The 24,604-nt window shown below is 35.4% G+C and overlaps 1 protein-coding gene across 10 annotated transcripts in view; it reads right to left on the bottom strand.

The window, feature by feature from the left end:
• The window catches only part of QKI (QKI, KH domain containing RNA binding), a 155,846-nt gene that overhangs the window by 77,560 nt on the left and 53,682 nt on the right, over positions 1-24,604 (bottom strand). For all 10 annotated transcript variants that reach the window (XR_011679714.1, XM_071430503.1, XM_071430571.1 and 7 more), the window contains exon 3: positions 15,480-15,596. Coding sequence is in view for 9 of the 10 variants with exons in the window: in XM_071430503.1 (XP_071286604.1) it covers positions 15,480-15,596 (117 nt within the window). In the remaining variant the exon portion in view is untranslated. The remainder of the gene's footprint in view (positions 1-15,479; positions 15,597-24,604) is intronic.

Raw genomic sequence — 24,604 nt, 5'->3', positions numbered from 1 at the left:
AACACAGTTACACCAACAGTCTGCTGCAGAACTGCTGCGCCATGAAGTGCATCTGCTAATCCGAATGCAGGTCAAACTCACATTCCATGGGGTTTTCTTGCAGTGCAGAAAAGAGAAAACCGGAAAAAACTGCTAAAGAATCAGACAGAGATAACGGCACTTCAAAATGCTAGATCATAAAACACCTTATCAAGTTCTTATTTAATGCTTATCACTGTTTACTTGGCATGAAAGGGCAATTGTAGGTAGGAAATAATCTACATTTATTGACTTTATAAATTACCTACAGAAAATGTAACCAATAATCATGTAGCAACGTTATTATTAAACACAATAATTTAATGAAATTTATCAGTTAGTATGCTCAGAAGAACATTTACTTTAAAAGAAAAGCAGACTACTTTAAAAGCATGCCAGTTATGATCTAAGTGGGCTTTCTAGTGCTCTTTCTGTAAACCATGATCAATTCACATAATTACATTTTTTTTCTAAGCCTGATTTTTCACAGCACTTTGCCTGCATCCCGTAATATTACAATGTTCCACTGCAAAATAAAATGTAGCTTTCTGCTCTTTAGCAATGACATTCTGTTTAGATTTTCAACAAAACAAGAAAATCTTTCAAGTCCACACCTTATAAATTCTTTTAAGAAACTGTTTTATCTGTAATGGTTTTTTTTGTTTGTTTGTGTATGGTTATCTCTAAGACCAGTCATTACTGCAAACCATTCAGTGTGTGCAATATGCCTTCTGGGCAAACTTTATTAATTGTGCCTAATTACTGCAGGCAACCACTCTTACTCTGCATGTGACCTCTATTCACCTAATAGTTGAAGCTCTGAAGTTCTACTTGAATTACCATGCACTGCCATATCCACTGAGCTCCTCAAAAGAATTTCGTGTACACGCTTTAAAGCTGCTACAGTAATTACTCCTTTTCACTTACTGTTTCACATTTTTGGCCAAATTAGTCCAGCATCAAACATTCAGCTTCCACTCCACAATAAAGCTGTTCAAGCTTGCTGAACACAGGCCTTCCAAATTTCAGAAGGAAAGCAACCAACCCATTCCTTAATTTCTTTGGATAGATGAAATAAAAAACATTTATGTTACTATCACAATTTTATACCCTTTCTTACTGCCTACTGATATAATTTGTATATTTTCACTGTTAGATTATTCTTCAGCATTGGTATCTGAAATAAACTAAGACTACCAAATCTTCTATGTCAACTGCTTTGCTTTACTTCTCCTTGTTATTTCTGTTCAGATATGCAAAAAATAGCTGCTACTTAGAGAAGTCCATCTCAGACTGGATTAGGAAACATGCTTCACATACTTGGAATAGAAAAACTCAGTCAAAAACTTTGGAAAAAAAAAAAATCAATCTGCTGTGTAAGATATGTAAGATGCCATGTCATGATACAATAGATTTTCAAAACCACTGAAATAATGACCAATGGGAATAGATGCTTCACACAGAGGAATGACAAGGAATAAGAGCAAGCACCTTTTAAATTTGCAACCATAACACTGCAGTTGAGGTTACTTTTCTTCCCGCTTCTACTATAGCCACTGTTATTAAACAGCAGGATTCAAGAGCCACAAAGATTTAAATAATAAATAAAATAACCAAAGCTCACCACACACTACTATTACCAAAAAGGACAAAACTCCTTTTTCTTTACTGTCACTAGATTCATGGAAAACCAAAGTCGTCTCCAAACAGATGAAAATATTCTGTTAATTTTCCTCACCTCACGTCTTCCCCACCGGATAAACGAGGGCATTATCACTGTTTAATACAAGTTTTAATTGAGTACTGTCACTGGTGGGAAGAAAAGTGTGGAACCACTACTTTCCATATCAAACAAAGCAGGTAATTAACAGCTACTCTGGCACAATCCCTTATCACCAAAATACACAACACTGTTAAGTTCTCTCAATGCGAATGCTTTGCTTCAACAAAGGAAAGCTGATGTTTCAGGGTCACATTCACTCCTTTAATACACAGGCACAAATTTACTGCTCAGTCAGACACCTATAATTAAACACAAGAAGAATATAATTCTAATATTCAGACAGGCTTGCATATGAGTGGGATATCTCCCCCTTTAAAGATGATTGCCTTTCATTTTTTAGTTTCCACCAGCTACAGTTCACTTAGTTTTGATTACACAGCAATTAGATATGCAAATACAAGAGAACCAAAAAAATGCTTTTGCAAATGTCAGATTGTAAGCAATCAAGCTTATTCTTTTCTCCTGTACACACAAGCTATTCATTAAATAGCTATTGTCTTAAAAACATTCCAACAGATTGCATTTATCAGTGTTTTAGAAGCAATGGGAGTGCACATTACTCAGAACACCGCTCATCAGGGAGCGAAATCGATCTTACAATTATTTTAATATATTCATGATAGTGGATAACTAAGTTGAAACTACATATCATCTTCTTAGGGCATTTTCCACACCAATGTTATCATCAATATCGAAACTTACTGCATCATCAAATTAACCAAAACTCATTTGTTTATTTTTAATGACAAACATGTTAGTAGTAAATGTCGCAGCTAAAATCACTGAATTGTGAGTATCAGTCTTTTTTCATCCCATATAGAAAATCGATTCTGATTATTATCAAGTTTTTCACTGTATCTTACAAATATGCTCATAGAAAGGAAGTAGTCACTATGAAATGATGTGGTCAGTATAGTTTTGGCAGGAACAGCCATTCTGACACCTGTCCTTTTTCTTTTTCTCCCCTGAAGGCCCACAGATACTTTCTATTACAGACTTAGAATTTCCCATGCATCTAAATCACATATAGGTGCTTGGTTCTTTGTGACATATTTCACTTGGATGCAGTCCACAGCTTGAGATCAACTGATCACTGGTTAAAATGGTGGCAAAGGATGTTTGGCAACAGCTCTGATGAGACCAGGAAAAAGCGACTACTGCAAAACCATATGGACTGGTCTATAAAACAGTCTTACCCACAGCTATGGACAACTACTGACAGTATGAAAACTTGTTCTTGCAAAACGCTAAAACAAAAGAATAAAATGGGATGGGGGCAGGGGTTGGTCAGTTGTTTCTCTAAAAGATCACAAGATCACCTCCAAGCTAACAGGAGGGGGGAAAAAAAGATCCCTAAAAGCAAGCCCATGTGTTCAGTGACTCAGCTGTGCAGAAATGTACACCAACAGGGGAAGCTGAAGCAGTTCCTTCCTCAGGCTGAGCTTTCAAGCTAGGTAACTGAAGTAAATAAAATGCTTTCCTAGCTGATTCCATGATCACCAACTACCCTTCAAGATGTCTCTCACAGGAGCACAGATCCTTTTTCAAAGGCCAGGAAAGCAGCAAAAATTACAAGAGATACCTGATTCAGAGGTCTGTTCAAAAACCTGCAAAAAAATCAGTTTAGCTCTGCAGCCCAGCTGTAGGCCACAAAACATTCTGCAAAGTCATTTCCAAGAAAAAGCTGGAAAGGCTTTTTACAAGAACTGACATTTATGAGCTAACAGATGAATATATATGTGACAAATTATTTGACATTTTGAGGGTGTTCATATTTCCTCCCCCCCCCCCTTAAATACTCAGCATGATTTTTTTCTTTCCCTCCCCTTGCAATACAGAAGCCTTATTTAACCAGCCAGTAAGGTAAAACTCATTGCCTTCAGTAAGGTAAAACTCAGCTTGCTGTTGTTGCCCATGCAATGTTCATATTCCTTCTGTTGCTTCTTCCCTAAGGGTCACTATAAACAACTGTTTGAGCAGCAAACATAACCTGTCTATTTGAACTCCTACCCACTACAGCCTAACATAAAAAATGATACAGCTGACAGGGGAAGCTGAATAATTCCCTCCCAGTCTTCTGCAAACACTCCCTCATCTCTCACATGGGTCCTCCAAGAAGACACTGGGAAAATGCTGTATCTACTACTGTGAAATACCAGGATGCAAAGAGCATGCTCAAAATGCCACATTCCTGCCAATTTCTTCTTCTGGCAAGATTGGTGATACAGCATTGGCCAATGAAATTTATGATGCTTAATACTCCAACTTGCAGAATCAGCCAGTTGCAAGTGAGTTTAACAGGAACACAAGTAATGTGTCAAGTATGACAATTAAAATCATTACACCTTATTCTACCTGGTAGATTCTTTTACTATAAGTCATGAACCATATATTTGACTACAAGTAAGAGGTCTGAAGCCTGCAATAACCATATCAGACTTCCTTAAAAGAGCAGAAACACATAATCAATAGTAAATGTGTTTTGCTCTTCAAAATATTTCTGCAGGACTATATGTGATTTTTCTTAGAAATGGAGAACTGTGGGTTGTTTTTTTAAGGAGGGTTAATTTTACTACCAAATGAACTATTCCAAAAAGGTACATTTCAAGCTAAATTGAACTTATCATTTAAAAGGCTGGATACTGAAAAATTCCACCAGTCAGGCTGCAAAAACCAATTTTAGTATTTGCAGTAGCCTTGTGTCCTCACTGCATACTAATTTCCAGAGTAGCTTCAGTATTTCAAACCATGTAACTTTAAAATTTATCATTTATTTTGGTTTGTAATACAGCTTATCTAAAGACCTTTTCTGATTCATGCTGTTGTGAGTTAACGTGAGCTAACAGATTTAAGTTCTAGGTCTTTTTGTCAGTCAAAATGTAAGTGAACATTTGACTCCAGCACTGTCAACTTGAAACATAGGAGTATCTCATAGCCACCTCAAAGACTGCTTGGTCATTTATGGATCAATTACTAGATGGAAAATGACTACAACATACTTTATCACCACAGAAAATTCTCTATTTCTCTCTATAAAATTTAATATTAAATATAAAATTAGTCAACTACTAGCTTTTAGTTCCTGAAACTATGTATCAGCAATAGTATATATTTCAGAAGTTCAGCAAGCCAGTTAAAATATCTGCCAAGACCCCCAAAAGCCTAAAAATTAATTTCCCTTCAATACATATGGTTATAAATATGGGAACATCTGAAATCAGTAGCTCAGAATCTTCAGCAGCTCTGAAATAATTCCTTCACGTGGATCAATTAAAACAGTCAGGTACTTTAGGTGCATTCAGTCAGCTAAACATGTTTTTCAAGTCTTCATCACTCTGACTGCCACAGAAGTATTAACTGTTTCTGTGTGGCTCAGGACTGAACAGTCCAGACATACATTTATAAAAATACTCCAGAGCCCACAAGCAGTGGCAGAGATGTTATTAATTACGTTATGAGTCCCATCTTTCAGAAAACTATTTCTTTTTTATTCAAGAGAAACATGCAATTGCTAAAGTTCACAGCAACTTTACCACAGAATGGACCCAGTGCTGTCACCACTTCACTATCACAGTGTAAAAAAAAATCTAACAAAAGAAATCACCACAATACCAATCAATCAATATAGAAAAAAATAATTTCAAAGAAACCCTCCAGATAGTTAAATAACCCCATATCAGAACATCCAACTCCATGAAACGCTGCCCTCACTGGAAACAATCGTATCAATCTTGTGCCACAGCACCTGATCACAGAACACACAGGAAGACTAGGAAGAAAGTAACACCTACATCAGATTTAGCAGACAGAAAAAAATATAGTGTAATAATTTACAGAAGTATTTACATCCAAACATTTAAGTTACATACACTCACTGCCCACATGCCAGATAAAGGCACTTAATTAACAGGCTGTTCTTTGCTCCTGAAGTAAAATCCCTTCCATTTGTGCATTCAAAAATACCACTAGCACACTTCTAAAATTATATATAAAAGAAAGAGCAGTTTGGCTCATAATTACATTGCCTATTTTTAGTTGTGTCAGGAATCAAAAAGGTTTCAGGAATTCTGAGATATTAATTAACCTTAACCTTTTATTTCTACTCAATCCTCATGTCACACCTACAATTTACCTCCAGAAACTTCTAGCCAAGTGTGAGAGCAACTTGGCTGACTGCTCTCCATACCTCTTCAAAAGCAATTGCATTCAGAGTTCATGTTTCCAGTAACTTCTAGGCAAGCACACTGGTGAATTTACATTATCACCCTGACTCTCAGGAAATAATTTTCTTCATATATTTTTGCTGTTGGATATTTTATTCCCAGTCTTATGCATGCTAAAAAATTTTAACTGTTAGTTAGTAGCATGAGAAGTGTGTCATTATTTCCTTGTGTAATCTTCCTTGCCTGCATTACTTGGATTCCCCAGTTACAACTCTGTTTATAAACACCAGTGTTTACATCATTTGCTACCATAATGCAAGTATATAAAGTATTGCTAGAAACCAAAACTCATTCTAGTGCACTTTCATGTCATCTAATTGTATTTTCAGAGAATAAATGAAGCACCATAGAAATTAGCCTTCCTTTTATTACAATAATTTGTAAAGCACATGACCAGTGAGAAGGAGGTACTCAAGGACCAAGATGGAAAAAGATAACCAGAGAAGCTTTCTAGAGAAAACTAAGAGGAAACTTATGTAAAATCAAGGAAAATTAATATAATTTATGAAACAAGGGAGAAATTCATAAGAGGGATGGGAAAAATCCCAGAAAAGTTGACCTAGGTTCAAAGTAGCAGGAACATTAGGAAGAGGAAGGAAGAGGAGCAGAGAGGAAAAGGAGAGAGACTCAGGCTCCCCAGGGAAGCATCAAACCTGAGAGAGTTCAGTGAGAGTCTGGACAATACTCCTGGGCACATGGTGTGATTCTTGGGGTGTCCTGTGCAGGGCCAGGAGTTGGACTCAATGATCCTGAAAGGTCTCTTCCAACTCAGTATATTGTATGTAAGACTCGATAAGAAAACAAAACACACATTTCACATTTTGGCTGTGAAAATGTAACTGCTCTGTAAATTATTTTGGGTTACTTTCCACAGTACTATACATATGTTCACTTCCCACAAACTGTAGTTCTTCACACATCAAAACATCCTGTATTTCCCAGCAACTGTGTCAAATTCTTGACATTTTAGACTAGACATCTCCTCCCTGTACTGATTCCATCCATTCTTATCAAATTTTGTAGATAATTCTGTAACACCTTCTTATGAAACCAACCAATAATTTGATATTCTCATTTTTTTCCTAAAGCCAGTTTTCCTGATACTTCAGCTGCCAGTTAAACCATTCTGTCAGGCCCATGAAAGCCACTGCCCGAATACAGTCACTGTTTTGCAGATCTTTGAACATCCAAAACAGCCTAATCTTATCTTCATTTCAAGCTATAAAGGTTAGGACAAGATTTTGTCTGTCATGTAGGAATGTAGTGCTGAATTGACTTATGAGTCAAATTACATTCAAGAATCACTAACATGAACAAATGCACCAAGAAAGCATAAATGCTGTGTGTTGTGTTTGTTCCATGGCAAGATTGTGGCACCTAAATCAGATAATTTACACAGAATATCAGATTCTACTAAGTTAAACAGTCTCCAAGCATTGCTTGGAGTGTTCTACTACTGTAAGAGTAACAAGTTCTCTATAACAGAAGAAACAGATTTGTGTACTTGGCCTTACCACACATTTAAATAAGCTTTCATCCTTTCATGAATACGCTTAACACACACTTTAAACAGAACTGGCTTGAGTTGTAAGCAAATTTTTAAAGATATATTCAGTGTGCATGCACTTCAGTGAGTCCTGTATTTATCAAGACATTCCCCATTTACTGCCTGAAAAGATGTGAAAAAAACCGTAAAAATTATAAGACAGAAGCTGCTAATCTTTCTTATGAAAGGTTAACAAAAAATGTCCAATCATCTATCAATAAATGCCTCCCTCTACCTTAAAAGTGTAAAGACTAACAATAAAATATTGTTTACTATAGCTGCATGAACTCTAAAGTGAGGATACTGCCACATCCTTATTAACAGCTACACAGATACCTGAATTTCATTCATATGCTTGATGTACGGTACTGCAGGCCATACAGAGCAGAAGTGTAGCCTGTGATTAACAATATCCATTTCAGTCCAAGTCTAGGCATGACAAAGGCTAATACTAAGCCAGAAAACCTAAGGAAAGTCACCATCTATAAACAATTTCAAATGGCAAACTGATCACTCATTTTAGGAATTACACTTGGTCATTGTTACCATACAGTTGGCAAGGAATCCAGTACCTTGATTACTTGTCTCTATTTGGAAAACAATAAAATAGCATGAAGTCAAATATCTCTATCTTCTAAATATTCAATTAGTAATTTAAGTATTTGGTTGCCACAATAGTGGTTCTTATTTTGTGCTTACTCTTTTACTCCATGCTAAAGAGCCTTCCTATCAGCCTCAATCAAATTGCTAAATAAGACCCTGAGGAGCCATATCTACTATGGTAAACAACCACCTGCCTGTATTCTGCCTGCCAGAAGCCACCTAAAAATAAAGAGAACCAATAACTGCGAGGAAGTGACAGCTACTCAGGAATCACACAGGCATGCTGCTTTCCCCCTGAAACAACAAGTTCCAGCTTCATTCCCACACTGAAGCAGACTCAATCTTTGTGCAGGCACAAGAAAATTCCCACAAGCCTCAAACGAAGTATGGCCTTTCCCACAGAGAATTGCAAGCACAGTTGCATAATACTGAACAAACACACTGAAATGCAATCCTGAATACAAATTATTTCTGGCAAGCAAGATTATCACAGCATTAATTCTTTAAAAAGTTAGAAATGTTACCATGAAAAAAAATTCAGGTTACAGTAGATTTTCATTATTTAAACCTTGCTTCACTACTTTGCTAGACAAAGTAAAATGCAGATAGATGTTTGCAGACAATTTGGTCAGCATCTCAAAACAATTCTGTGTGCAGTCTCCCAAGCCTTTCAAAACTTCTAACCAAATGCCAGATACAAACCGCTGTGAGCTGAAACCTGCTCAACCTTTCAGAACAAAATCAACACTCACTGTGCTTCCCACCTCACAAAAGCTTAGGAGTAATTCTGCAGAAAGAGAACTTCTGCCATGCTACAGGATGAGTCAATTCCTGTTCAGTAGACATAGCATTTTAATTTATAAACCAGACTTGTTTATACACAGATGTTCAGGCAGTGATTCAGGATTCCCTTGATATACTTTTTTCCACTACACTTCGTGCTAATTTTCTCTAATTTCAAAATATATCTAGATTCTCTCACTGCTTGCTCATAAGGATTTTTTCTCACAGGGAACAGACAGAAAAACAAATATAATGAAAGCATAATACAAGCCGATTTCAATTAGCAGGGCTTTGATTACACTTCTACAGTTCACAGTTTCCACTGTACTTAATGGCATTAAAAAGAAGCATGTTGTTAACGTCAGTTATTTCCATATTTAATTAGCTCAATAACCAATTTAACTGCTTTCAGAACAAAATGACATATAATGAATTTTTGATAGCAAAGTTAATCATAGCCAAAGGCTTCAGCTACTGTTCACATTACACAGGAAAACTTTTGTCTTAGCAGTGTTAAAATCTGCTCAAAACTTCAACTTTGTATTGAGCCCATGTAGAAATATATTCAATATACATTGGATATAGTCAGTATGTAGCCAATAAAGGGTAGAAGTATGTATGAAATAAACCATTTAAAAGATGCATTGCATCAGATATGTATCAGTAATTTTTTCTGAAAGACTAATACTGCCTTGTAATAGTTTTTAAGGTCCTCAGGCACCTAATTCTTTTCCCCTTCAAAATAAAACCATTCTGCTCTTGAAAGTAAGAGCATTCCCCTGGCTGCTATGAAAAGACTCTTGAAATAAATTACTTCAAATAAGAAGCGTTTGTCAAATCTTATATAAAACTTCAGGAAAACGTTCTCTTGTAAAATTTGCATTCCCATACATAACTATGCTAGTTGTGCCTGCATTCTTCACTACTGTCACTGTGAACTGAACATTTTTTCCTTAAAGAAAAGATGTATGAGGGTAAGATTCCAAAGATAATACTCTAGAAACTCTGAAGTACAAAACCCCCAGGAACAGGCTTAAAAGGAGTCTGCTGCCAGTGAGAAATAACATCTATTGCCTTCACCACTGTCTAGTAGAAACTCTATTTAAAAGAATTATAAATTCACTGATCTTTAGCATTTAATTATATAATTAAATCAATAATTTGGCAAAAGGACTTTTTTTTTCCTGTGATTTTTTTTTGTTTATGCTATTAGCTAATAGTGTAAACTTTTGAAAGGGTCACTGGCTCAAATATTACCAGGGATATAACTTGAGAGACATCTGTTTTGTCTGTGAAAAGGGAAAAAGGCCATGTTTCAACCATTCCTTAATAAAAATAATAATAATAAAATCCAGCTTTACAATTCCCTCTGTATTCAAAATAGCTAGTTACAATGAAATGAAAGTTTTGAAACTGGAACAGAAAAGCCTATTTCCTAAGGTACCCACTACTGAAAAAAAAATTAGCTTACAAGCAAGCAAAAATATTTTCAGCACATCTTGTTTTACAATGAACCTCTAGGAAGGCAAAGCAGTATCAACTACTAAGTATATTCTTAAACATCTGTGCTAAAACAGCAGTTGTGATACAACAAATAGATAAGTTTACATTAATACTTTTTTGTTTAGAATTGGTTTAAATATAAAAGGCCAGTTATTGTAGTAGCCAAAAATTAAGCATGAAAAAGCCTCCCAAGCCTGATCAGTTTGAGAAATCAAACTTAATCAAGACATACATGCCTATGAAAAAATGAGTTCAGAGGAAATGTCACTGTAGAAGACCTTGAAGTTTATGAAGTCATGAAGTTCTCAGGGTAGCATGTTAAACACTTCATTCTGAATGCCTTCAGTAATTTTCTATTCCAAGTTTGTAACCTGAATGCAGTATATTCAGCACACACGCTGTATAAGCCACGTCTCAGTCTCAGCTCAGGAACTCGCTCATACAATGCCTTTTAATGGATAATCATGGAAGTTGATGGCCATTCAAATCAATGTAACAGTCAAATACTTGCAGCTTTGATTTGCAACAGAAATTAACAAGGCAGATCCCAGCATCTCAAACATGCTCAGCTGCTGCTCCACACTGTCTCACTCAGTTTCCAGTAACTAGAGGTCAAATTTAATAAACAGCATCCTTAAGGATGGACATTGACAAGGGATTTTGATAGTTATAAATGTAAAAGTAACCATCCGATCTATCTCCAGAAACTTCACCAGCATTGTCAAAAAGGGGTATTTTTTAAATAAAAGGACAGTCATTCTAGTCATGTATTATGAATATGAAATTGCTCTCACTTTCACATATCTCTGTCCCCAGTAATTTAAATTATTTTCCCCCCTAATGTTCCTAAAGGTACTGACAAAGAGTCAAAAACCCCACCTTTACAACTAGGTTCAAGATTTTTTTAAACTGCCATTCCAAAGCACCATTTGCCAACACAGACACATGCAATCATCAAACAGCACTGGCATGCTTTTGTGTAGAGGCATGTGTGAGAGGCAGCAGGCCTCCACCAAGAAATTTACTCCTGGAATACAAGAACAATGATGGCTGGTCAACCTTCCGTTTTGAAACACAGAACAACTTCCTTTCCTTGCACATGCTCAATTATCTTCCATTTCAACATGTGTGTCAGCACCAGAATTTTATGATTTGTTCACACATAGTACTTTATACAGAATATAAAAGCCAAGCATCTTATAATTAAGGTGGCAATAACAGGGCTTGCTCAACAAGACAGAACAATGTATTATCCAATGTCACTAACATCACTTTATTAGCTAAACAGAATGATTAAGCCTTTCCATTGGAAAAGAAAGTTTATCAGATAATATTTCAAAGCCTAAAAGGTAAAAAAAATATTACAAATATGTAATACTATACAGCATGTAAATTTAATAAAATATCCTGTTCACAAGACAGATAAATTTTTCCCCTCTGATATTCTCCTCAAACTTTGTGCAGGTAGCAAGGAAAGGGTTTTTCTAATTCCTTTTTAGCTATACTATAAAAGTAGAAAAATTAAGAGTTTAAAGAAATGGCATTATCTATTTACTATAACAACTCTGCACAAGTCAAAGGTCAAGACTGGTACTAACTGAGAGCATGTCTTTCATGAAACCTTATGTTTCTGCCTGCAAGGTAAGCAGGATTGTAGGAACAAGTAGGTCAGAAACCATAAATCAGTTCAAATCATATAATATAGAGTGAAGTGCAACAGACTTAAAGCTGCTACAGAGGATGAAGACACAGAGTTTTTCAAATTTAGAACTCCATAGCTGCTTGCCCTTCTATCTGAAATTAGCAATTGTAGAAGAAAATTCTGTACATCGTAATGACATGGCTTCCTTGTGAAGTAAAAATGAATTATGCTCTCTCATCACACACTGTTCTAGGGCAGATTCTTGTCTAAAAGTAGAAAAAAATGGAACAGAGTTGACCAAGGCTGCCACAAGCCAGCATCCTGATGCTGTTTGTCTTCATACCCCTCTAGAAAGTGAGATACTGGCAGTGTGTTAAAGAGCAGAGGGCTGACTCCCTATGGGCACATCAATACCTATTTTACAGAATTTGTGTAAGACAAGGGAGATGCAAAAAAATGTTTTGCTTATCGATCATTGGATAGTCTTCACTACACACATCCTTTAGCTGGTGTGGAAGTTACTAGTTCTCTTCTTCACCTAATAAAAGGTACATTCAGACTGAACAAAAAAAGCCTTGGTCTTAATAAAGTTACACATTCATTAGCTTTTGATGAATGCCTGCAACCCCTTTCCCCTTCCCAATAATCTCCTTCAAGTACCCCTAGGCTCTAATCACAGTATTCTCAGTAATTAAGGTTTTGATTTTAAATTTGTTGAAAGCTGCCTAGAGAGATATCCTGATTACCAGCTGAGCCTCAAATTCAAACAATTTGAGGCTTTCCCCTGCTTTCTGGAGAGAATCAACAAGTTTAAAGATGTGATGCCAGTTCAAGTATTTTGGCCACATGACAAGGATTCATAATTCATTACTTCTTTCATAGGATCACAGAGCAAAGCAAAATTCTCTGCAGAGCATATTTGGATGGTTTGTTTTCCAGAATGTCAGTCTTCGTATTTTCTCTTGGATTCTGCAACCACTAGCAAGGCAGCAAAAGCACATGGACAGTTTATTCAAGTATTTAGCTGTCACATAAGATTGACACTGCTTTAGTAATTACTCCTTCCCACAACCAATAAAGTTCCTTTTGTAATTAGCACTGGGAAATCAAGTTTGCAGGTATAAATTATAGTCACAAAATACACCTAAAATATTAACCTGCATCTCTTATCTCTTCCAAATTTCAAAATTATTCAGTGAAAAAAAGATCTAAAATGACTTTTCCAAACAACACTGACTCTAAAAAATGGGTTTAAAAAAAGAATTAGTGTATCCTAACTTGCCATGAAAAAAATAGTATAACTTCTGTATTTATACTTTGATGTTCATTAGCATTTTGAAGCACAACCTGCAAAGAGAGAAACCATTTGAGAAAATAAAAAAGGTGGTTACCATTAAATGCACTGCAAGACTAGGGAGTTCATCTGTAAGTATTAATTCATCAGGAAAAGAGGCAACAGTCAACAGCAAGAAGTGTACTTGTGCCCCAGACTGACAGATGTAACTCATTCTTTCTTTTGTCTGCAATTGCCATGTCTTAAATCAGCTTCCAAATCATTATTTTTACAAGAAACATCTTACTGGTGTGCATCATAATCAAGTATTATGAAATTCTTCCTATTTCATCAACAGTGGTATAGCACCAAAAAGTCTGCTCTGAAAAATGCAAACTTATGACCAATACAAATCACCTCAGAAAAGCAAATAAGCTGAAAATATTAAGAATGGATGGCATGAAAATCAGTTTCTGAAGAAAATTATTTGGCACTCAACACTGGTTTACAACCTATATCATACTGTTTGGTATACAAATACCAAATTATAATATGATGTCATTCAAATGTATTTCACACTAACTGCAGTATTATCTCATTAAATTATCAATGGTCAAGTACTTTATGTTTAAAAATTATGAGAGAACCCAGCCTGAAAGCTATAATGGGCATTCAAGTGCTGACTGTATCAATTTCTAGTTTTTAATGTGTATGAGGTTTTATCTATCTGATCTGCCATACTTGTCCTTGTTGAAGGTAGTTTTAATACTAAACTCAAACAGGTGACTCACTCAGGTGGTCTCAGTTCTTCTAATCTTTTTCTTAAATACAAGACTCCAGTAACTCCCACGGCCTAATCTTCTATGAATTGTCAAAAAGTACAATTAAAAAAAAAATGCATGGAGAATAGGAGAAATCAGTCAAAAATACTTCCCCAGAAATTAAACCTGCCCAAGCTGTCTAGAGAGCCAACTTCCCACAGGACAGGACAGGTTCTGAAGCACCGTGGTAGGAGGACGCTACACCCAGCAGCCACCTGGGCATGGTCCTAGGAAATTAGGAAATAGTTACTCTGCCTGAGGAGTGAACCTCCACCACTCTGTGGTTCTCTAACTGGTATTTCACAAACTCCAAAACCTACAACAATGGTAGAATAAGACAAAGAACAGCGACAGTACTCCAGCAGATTATGAAAACAAGAAACATTAAATTAAATTTGAAGGCAACACATTTATAAGCTCTGGGAAGAAAAAGATGTTTAACTGGGTAGATATTAACTTTCTATTGTAATTGTTACATACTATATATGTATCAATAGAATGCATTATGTGACTGATCATGTAAGGAAAAGAGGGGGAGGGTTTCTCCTAAAAAAGAATAAAAAGAAACTGTATTTTTGGGAACAAAGAGGAAACATTCAAAACTACAGTGGAGATGGTGGTGTAACTTCAGCAGCAGTAGCCAGAGGTAGAGGGAAATAGCTAGAAAATAAACCTAGAAAAACAGAGTTACCACAAAAGCAGCCTGACATTCAGGAAGGCTCTATCATGCAGTTTGCCCATTCATATGGGCAGAGCATGCATATTCCAGGACAAGGCAAGAACAGCCCTAATTACTTTGCAACTCCACCTGAACACAAAACAAAACCAACACAGTGCTTTTTGGTTCACTCAGACAGAAGTGACTGCCAGAAATACATTTAACTTTTTTTTTCCCAATCCACACTCCATGCACAAATCATTACTTTGGTAATTCAATACAGTAAGGTTACATTAATAAGACCTTTGAGGTGAACAGCTCCTTCCTAGAAAAATACATTTAACTTCAATTTTTACCTTTACCTTATTAAATGTGACACAATTCAAAGTTAATTATTATTTGAGAATACTTTGTAATTGCTAGTTAAGACTTCCAATTGCAGAATTATGGAGTGTGTACATTTTACTTCTTCAGGACAGCCTATGTTATTTACTAAGTCTGTGTAAGACATTAGATAACAAAAAAACATAATAGTAAGAACACAACAAGAATGAGAGACATGAGCTTATCCTCCAGTAGAAAACAAAATTATGCATCTGAAACTACACTGCCCTTGAAGACCTTACCTTCTTTTTGTCCCTCATTGAGCCCTTCCCTCGGACCATTATCTTGCATCCTGTTTCTGCCTCAAGTTGTTTAGCTGTTAGTCCTCTGGGCCCAAGGATTCTTCCAACAAAGTTAAACTGAAAGAAAAAAAATAAATAACTTCTAAAAAATCAAGTAAACAAAATTAGTTTAAAATTTAACAAGATGTATTTCTGTGTCTACAAATATCAAGTGTTGAATGGCTTAGGACACCACACGCCTGAGGTTGAAAAATGAGTTAGGTACTGTTTGTTTTCATACATTAAGTACCCACGTGACCCCAGCTTTGGGGATACAAGTCTCAGGTGGAAGTAGGTATTTTAGATGTAACATCAGATAGTCTACATCAGCAGCAGCTCCTAACTTCCTCCTCATTACGTTGTACAAGCTCTTACAGAAACTCCAAGCTGCTCTCCCTCACCACTAACGTGTCCAGCCATGGTCATCCATAGGCCAACAAGGTGCACCATGGCAAGGAAACACACGGAGGGCTGGGCACTCAGTCTGGGAAGGACATCAAAAATAACCCTTCTTTATCTACCATGCCATGGCATTTGCTTCAGGAAAAACAAATGAGACCTCTTACATGTTTATTTTAGGCTCCATGGGCAACATTTCTTAAAAATAAGGTCTTGTCATACATACATACATACAGACATATATATAAAATATTTGTATATATAAAAATTTATGTGTCTATACAGACACAACAAAAGCACATCACTTTTTGTAAGCTGTATCATTTGTTTAGTTCTACATACAAATAAAGCAAGCATTTCATGTTTAATTGGCTGACTTGAGCAGACAGCCCCCTGCCTACACTCAACACGGTAATACCACCATTTAGCCATTCATAACATTATTTCCTAGTTATTTTCAAAAGCTTTTTCCCTTTCATTATTTTCAACCATACATTCTGAAATAATTTATTTATGACATAAATAAAAAAGCCCTAAGTGATAGTAGCATTGAGAACACAGAGCAGTATTCTGTGGCAACTGCAGTGCCAAGATGAAGCACCAGCTCAAATGATAGATAAACTAAGAAGTTTCAGACTGAACATTAAATTCAAAGAAGAAATTAAAAGAACAGAAATTCTGCTGTAATGTTCTGCTCTGGATATTTTAGATCCCGGTAAACAAAGTTATTCAATGGAATTGTGAAGAAGTTGTTGGCTTTCATTTCCTCGGCTTTCATTTCCTCAGCTAATTAAAACTGGGCTTGAGTACTAAAACCCAATGTATTTGAAATCCTTATGAAACTGCAAAGACCAGAAATGATTTAAGAGTAAGCAGAAATTATGAATGCAAGCAAATTAAAGTTCTTTAAGAAAATTAACAGTGTTTCACAGCAGCTAAACTATTCTGGGAATATATACTCCCAAAGTTATTTAGTATTGCAAGCTCAGAAAACAAAGACATATTATGAAGTCTGAATCAACTACAGGGAGGTGAGGGGGTGTGTAGTGAAGACGAAAGGAACTTGTGAACACACACAGAAACTGTGAATCATAAGAAATTAAAGAAACATTCACTGAGCTTTGATAAAGCAATAAACTAGCTACAAGTAATAAAGTTGAGCTGTGAAATATTATTAAAATCTTACATGTTACACATTTTGTTTTTGATATGAAAATTGTACCATTTTTTACATGAACAGTACCTTACTTGCTTTTCTCCGCATCCACACTTCTGCACACTAAAACTTCAGATATCTGTGCCATTCCACTCATAATACTAAAATAATATTGCAAAGCTGATTTGAAATCAATATTTTAACCAACACAAAAGCTGACTATTGCTATATTTTCAATCTCTCAAGAAAAACAGCAGTCTCTAATGTTTCATTAACTTGGATTATGAGTAAAAGAAAAATCAAATAATAACATACTTTGGATAAAAAGGATTAAATAGAACTATACAGGAAAAAAAGAAAAAAAAAAGGGAGGAATCTGTATTACCCTGAAGTTTGCAACTTTACTGAAGTATGCAACCTTTTCTTTCCAAACTGTATGTATTAACACTTAGAGTCTTTTTGTATAGCTTCCAAACAGCTGCCTGTTCCCACTGCCTCTCCTGGGCCCTAGAATTTGATCATATCTAAAAGCAGGACGCCGAGATAAGGCGGTACTTCTACTGAAATCTCAACAGTGTTAAGTTACTCACAACAATTATATCTTATAAACTGCATTCTTATTAACACATCCCAGGTTGTTTCTTTCCCTCCCTCAAAAATTCAGTTCTTATGTTTGTTTTAATATTCACTGTCCCAAAATACTCCTCTTATTACCTCAGCCTTGATCCTGTCCCCTAGCTTTATATTCACATGAAACTTTTATGCCCCCCTACAGCAGCATATTGCTCTACATTTGTGTAAGGAATTTCATGTTGTTGACTACAGGCACAGTAATTTCAAGACAGAATTAAAATTCAAAACTGACTTTAAAAGCATTTGGTAACGACCTAATTTCTTTCTAAGCATACTTTCTATCCTACCAACCAAATTTTCTTCAGTGTGTTAGAGATACAAGATGAAGGAGCACGCTGCAGGACCCCACCTGAGGTGCAGTCTTAATCAGTCATCAGTAATCAATTATCATAGATTAAGCCAAGTATTGCTTTAACAAATGATCCCCTACCTTTTGTACCAATCTATCACTGTCAGTATTCAGTTTTTCAGACAACCATATTAGAAGTCCAAGTAGAGAACTCATAGAAAAACATAATTCAGACTCTTCTGTCGGAAAGACAGAGCAGTGACCAGCAAGATCACAACTCAGGAACACAGAGAAAGCCTTCCAGTTAGACAGTTTTGTCAGAGTCCAGTTGTATCTGCAGCTACAGCTTCTCTTACCTGTCATGCCAGCTAGACTACCAAACAGAATTATCAGACCAAGACATCTGACAAATTCAGAAGACCATTCTTAACATCTAACTCTATTTCCTGTGCTCTTTGTCTCATATTGTCACCCAAACACACTCATCACTGCATTGTGTTTCTCTATAAATAACACACCTGTGCTCAGGAATTCTGTTTGTTCTAACATTTGTACAGAGACAAAGCTAAGAATATTTCCCCTTGATTTCCTGGAGTGTTTCTCACTTTGCATTTGAGTATTGTGGTACTGTGGGGGTGAACCTCACCCCCAGAGAATTCAGAAATCAATTGGACCAATTTAAGGCTGTGCTACTTGAAATGTATCTAACCTCACACATGTTGCAAAGTGAGATTATGTTAAAAATTAAGCAAAATGGCTTAAACTAAGATTAACTGCTTCTACGTCAAGAACACAGAAAAAGCAATCAAATGAAGTTAGTCTCTCCTTCCACAATAACTAAAATATCTCTACACCCAATATATTTTTCTGTGACAAATTTTCATTAGTGGTTTTTCACAATTGTTTTTTTGTGTTTTATTTTCATGTGCTCAAATCTTCCTCAACTCAAAATCAGAACTAAGGAAACAACCTCCAGAAGACAGTGACACACAAACACAAGAGCATCCTAAAAGCCAAGAAGTACAAGTGTTTAGTGGAGCTCAGGTTCCACTGAGTTCCAACCAGTTACACCCTTGCTGCTCTCCCTCTGCCTGTTTCTCTGCATCATCACCCTCATATTCCCTTAGCTTGCTAACTTTACACGTTTGAAGTTTTCAGCATGTACAAAACACTACTGGATCTTGCTGGCCTGTAAAACAGTTGTTGTCTTTGTTTGAGATGAAGTCCCAAACACACATCCTTAAAGAAAAGAGAAAAGAGACAGCATATCTTGGGAGATTGCACATGAGGATCTTTGTTACCCCAAGTGTTTAAGCAGATACAAATGTACTGGGGAAAAAAAGATGCTCCAAATCCTAATGTTTCTACTTACTCTGGGATATTAATGATTATTCTGCAGCAACCTTCACTCCCCAGAGTCAAAAAAATTTCCATGTGGTGACCTACCTAACAAGTCCACTGTATAAGAAACCCCCTGATAAAAACATCATCTATTGCCTACACATAGAACAACTATTTCCTAAGCAGACCAGGTACTTTTATAGTCCTCACCAGTCCCCACACCCAGAACAAAAGTAGTGAAGAAAAATAAGAATGAACCATGCCAAAGTCCCAGAGCTGCTTAATAAGAGACTACAAAGATGTGTGTCTGGTTTTTACAGTATAGGAAGTGCAGTGTTTAAGGATCTTTCCATGCATGTTAAAATCTGTGGAACTTGAGAAAGACAAGTAGTAGTAAATTTCATACTTCTATTGTGACTTTTGTATTTTGTGTTTTCCTTTGAAATATGAATATAAGATGTGGCAAGAACTAATTTAACTTACGAAAAAAATTCTTTACTTCATTAAGGGAAATGACTTTGAAAAAATCCAATTTGATTGAAATAATCAAATCTAGCAAGAATGAACATAAACATATGCATTTGATCAAACAATTATTTAACTCAATTAAAAACTCATTTATTCTACAGTCTTATTAGCAAATGTTCCAGTGACTTACTAAGCATTGATTTTGCAGAGTCAGTTACTTATCACTGGAAAAAAGTCAAAAACAAGCTATTCTTCAAGTCTATTTCAACTTAAGGAAATTAAGAAAAGTTTTCAAAAGCTTTTATGTTCTTAGGTACAATTTGTGTATTTGAGTACTTTTCATACCCAGACTAAACATTATTTTAAGCAAAGTCTTAAGAAAAGCCCAGTCGTTCCTCTTTACAACAAAACCAAAAGATGCTCTACCCTTCATACTGACTTTAAGCATACCTTAAGATAAAATAAACTGCTAAATTCAGAGAAATATTATAAACACACAAAAAAGAAGCCTTTCTTTACTAATGATCCATAACAAAAGCTTAGCAATGTATCTATGTTTCTGGTAATCCAGCATTTGGTTTCACTTTCTGATCTCCAGCTTAGAAAAAACACATACATTCTATTATTTCCCTTAAAAAACCCCACTGTAATTACTACAACTGAGTAATGGTAACCACAACTGTCCACTCTTGATGATGTAATTTAATTCTTAACCTCCTGCACAAAGCAGCTTCAGTACAGTTATGTCATATATGGAAACAAGGTCTCCATTTTGAGACTACCTTTACATATAACTTCCTTTTTTTTTTTTTTTTTTTTTTAAATCCTAACAGGACAAAAACTTCAGGCTTCTCAATTCGCTCACGAGCAGTCTTGCCTACCCTTACCCATATTTTTCCCAGTTTTATTTTACAGTCTAGTTAAATGTTAGACCTAAATGCCAACTGAAAGTGGATTTTCATCAAGAGAGAAAACTACCTTATATTTAGGCTTCTCCGTGGTCAAATCAGTTTTCATATTGCATATACTGATACATTAAGCAAACTAAAGAATCCCAAAAATTTGGTTTAAAGTGTCCTGGTGGTTAGTTTGCTTTTTGAAGAAATGGAGAGCAGCATTTCCTGCTCATTTCACTGTCATATGATTTTCCACACCAAATAAAAAGCATCTGAAGACCAGGATTCTGTGTGGTTCAGTGGTTAGAATATGTCATGGTTAAGAAGCAACTGAAAACGGGATGTTATAATGGAGAACATCTGTAATTTTATTTTAAGCAGCAATGCTGGCAGTCAGTTTAGCCACTTCAGAAGAAACTTTCCATGTCTTCAGATTGCAGTAGTCATACTCCAAGACCATTTAGGAGATAATTTAATCTGACAGAGTCACAGGCTAGAATGCCAACCATGGAAATGGAGTAATGAAGAGACACAAAGGAACTGCAAGACAATGAAGGCATTCAAAACAAAGCATGATGAATGTGTATGGCACTCACAATGGTGTCTGTTTAATGTGAGTACTCTTTGTGAGCAAGATTAACATTACTCCAAGGATTAATAAATTTCTTAAAGATACAATTAAATTCAAGTATGCATTTTCATGCATGTTTTTTTACAAAGAAAATCAGCTAATGCATTTGATTGTAACATTTATATGCAAACAAACTGGAAATACTACAGCAGAAGACAACTAGCATTATGCTGACAAAACAAATACAAGAATGGACACTCAATCCAATTAAGCTGTTACTGACCCACTAAAATTAGCAAATTTAGGTTTCTTTTTTTTTCATTGACGTCTTTTTAAAGAAATATTGTTTCATGAAACTGGCAATGCAGTTATTTTTCTGCATTTCTTAGAAAATCTTGCATTGGGCTCAGCCAAGTCTTAGATAATCATAAAAATATAAATCAGATACATAAGGCTGATTTGATTTTTTAAAGGCCTCTAACTTGAAACAACTATAAAACCACTTGAGGTATTAGAAAACAAAATACAGCATTAAACCATAAGATTGTATACTTTCAGTTAGGCAGTTTAGTGTTTAATAAAGAAAACAAAGCTTGTAGAATAAAATTATAGATAGATACCTTTGAGAATGAATTTCTGAGAAAGTAATCTGTAACATTTTATAAGAAAAAAAGAAATGACAAATGGGTAATTTACCCTACCTTACACTGCATATGCTTTCTAGCAATAACATTTTCCAGTGTTTGTTCCATTAGTATATTGTGACCATATAACCATTTCCACAATGACAACTTTATCAAAAAATTGGCTTTTGGTTGTTGCTTTTTGGGTTTTTTGGTTTTTTGTTTTTGTTTTTTTTTTGGGGGGGGCAGGGAGGGGGGATGTTTGGTTAGGCTACTTTTACAAGCACAGTTATAGTGATGTGTATTGCTGTACATGTACAAACACTTATATATATTATTAGAGGAACTAGCATTTACACCGGTACAAATGCAATTTGCCAGTAAAAGAGCAGTTATGGATTAAATTCCTAACCTTTCAGGAAACATTTACAGCCCCCACCTCCTACTTTCAGTCAAAATTCTTTAAATTCTTGAAACTGTTGCCACTATCTCCCCCCATTCAGAAGAAGATGATATCACTACATTTTTTTGGTAGGTTGGGATTAACAGAACAGAAAGTTTCTTTTTCCATGATGGCAAAACCTCAGATATATTTCATGCCTTTTTAAGTATTTTCAGTGATTCAACACCACATTTATCTCAACAGAAAACAGCTACACAGCTTTTGTTAAAGCAGTAAGAACTACTATCAAATAAAAACAAGTGCATCCCACACTCAGTGACCACATTATACATTAACCAAAACCAAAGAAGGCTAAGGTCACATAAACAGCCACTTGTATACATTTCAGAAATCAAGAGGAAAAAGTGCAATGTTTCAAGAATAATGCTGAAACTGTGAAATCTTTCATTAACTGCATTCACATGTAGTTTGAAGATTAAATGTCCGGCAGCCAAATTCGGAAAGTTTGTAACATAGTTAAGAATAACAGATTATCTAATGACATTTTAAAGGAATAAGAGGCTGACACTGCAGATGGTATTATCATAGTCAACACAGTGAACACAGACAATAGTAACCACATTTAGAAGTAAATTTTTACATACAAACTAACTTTAGGTAGCTGTTAAGACTGCTAGTGACAACATGTGAAGTTGTTTCCTCAAGTCTCTACCAAACCCACCTACTACTGGTAATAGAAGAGTTGCTGCAGAAAACAACTCATCAGAAACATTCTCTCCTAAATATGGCATGTTTTCTAAGCAAAATAACCAAGTAAAGGTCAAAGTACACATATAGTAAATATCAGCATGACACATGTAATCTGCTTAGGTCAAATATATCCATTTACATTTGCTGTATCTGATATATACCATTCTAATACTATAATCAAAGCTAAATGAGAACTGTTGAAGCATTTAAGTGATGAAGCTAAGTAGTAAATTAGAAATGCTGTGCTGTAAGTAACTTATACATACAAATTACCATTAAATAATCTCTTCATCACCTAAACACAAAAATAAAACCATTAAGGTACTGGAAAACAAAATACAGAGTATCAATTGACAGAAAATTAGGATCTGTCATATTTTCAATTAGGTACTTCTGTGCTAGATAAACAAAATCAAAACTTCCAGCACATCTGCTAAACTACCTCTGACTTGACTTCAAGTGTGAGCAATTTAATCCCCAACATTAAATAAAAGGGTCACTACAGCTGAAATATTTAATGCAGTTCTAATTCACTAAAATTTGAGTGGTCACAAAGAGTAGAACAACATCTTAGAAAGGAGATAATGAAAATATTTTTTTTCTTTTCCTGATTGTATTTAAATGGCTAAGAATAATTTTCAGTACATATTTAACGCACTCAGACTGGTTCCATATTTATTTAGTACACTGCATACATTTTTAACAAAGATTATAGGGTTGGGGGCATTTTGGGCTTTTTTTTCTTTTTTGTTCTAGTTCAGTTACCATAATCACTTTTCAACATCAAAGCCAGATAGTAACTTGTCTTGTTATGGGAAAGAACTGATAATTATTGTGGGAGCGAGAACAGCTTGGTCTAGTTCAAAAACATCTGTAAAATGTATGAATGCAAAAACAAAGGATGTGAACATAATTGTAATACATTACTAAAACATAGTATTTGTGCAGCAGGAGAACAAAGTTAACATTCAGTGTTTTGAAGTCTGATATACTATACAAAAAGTACCAGCATCTGGAGGAAAATGAAAACAACACATAAGTGCAAAAGTTTTGCCTATTAGTCATTGCAGAGGTTCCAATGAAAAATACAGCTAGTAACAGAGGAAATGAGTTCTCTGCATACAAATACCTGTATCTATTACTCTCTCCCAGAACTACATTTAAGGATTACATAACACAGTTAGTGTAGGAGTAATTTTGGTAACATGTTAAATTCCTTTAAATTACGTTATATTTAACTGGGTTTTTAAGCACAGCTTCTTAAAACAATTAGAACAGTACAGATTCTATGAGATGTCCAGAAAGGAGAAAGATCTCCAGAAACTTTATCAAACTTATTAGTAGGCACTATGTGGAGCAGGAAAGAACAACTTCAATCTCTCTTCTAAGTACTGGGATATTTCTGTTTCATGGCATGCATGAGTCAGTCTGCCCCAATGCTGTTTAACCTCTAACTCACCTCATCTAGAAAGCTGTGCCATCAGCAAAATTCAATCACTGAATTGTTCACATTGTGTTCAGAACAGAATAAAATCTCTTGAATGAACACACGCATGC

The sequence above is a fragment of the Agelaius tricolor genome, unplaced genomic scaffold, assembly GCF_023055355.1.
Source record: "Agelaius tricolor isolate 1412-34295 unplaced genomic scaffold, bAgeTri1.0.p SCAF_1, whole genome shotgun sequence".
Taxonomy (NCBI): Eukaryota; Metazoa; Chordata; class Aves; order Passeriformes; family Icteridae; genus Agelaius; species Agelaius tricolor.
The sequence above is the reverse complement of the archived record's forward strand: the minus strand, read 5'-3'. Positions and strand labels throughout refer to the sequence as shown.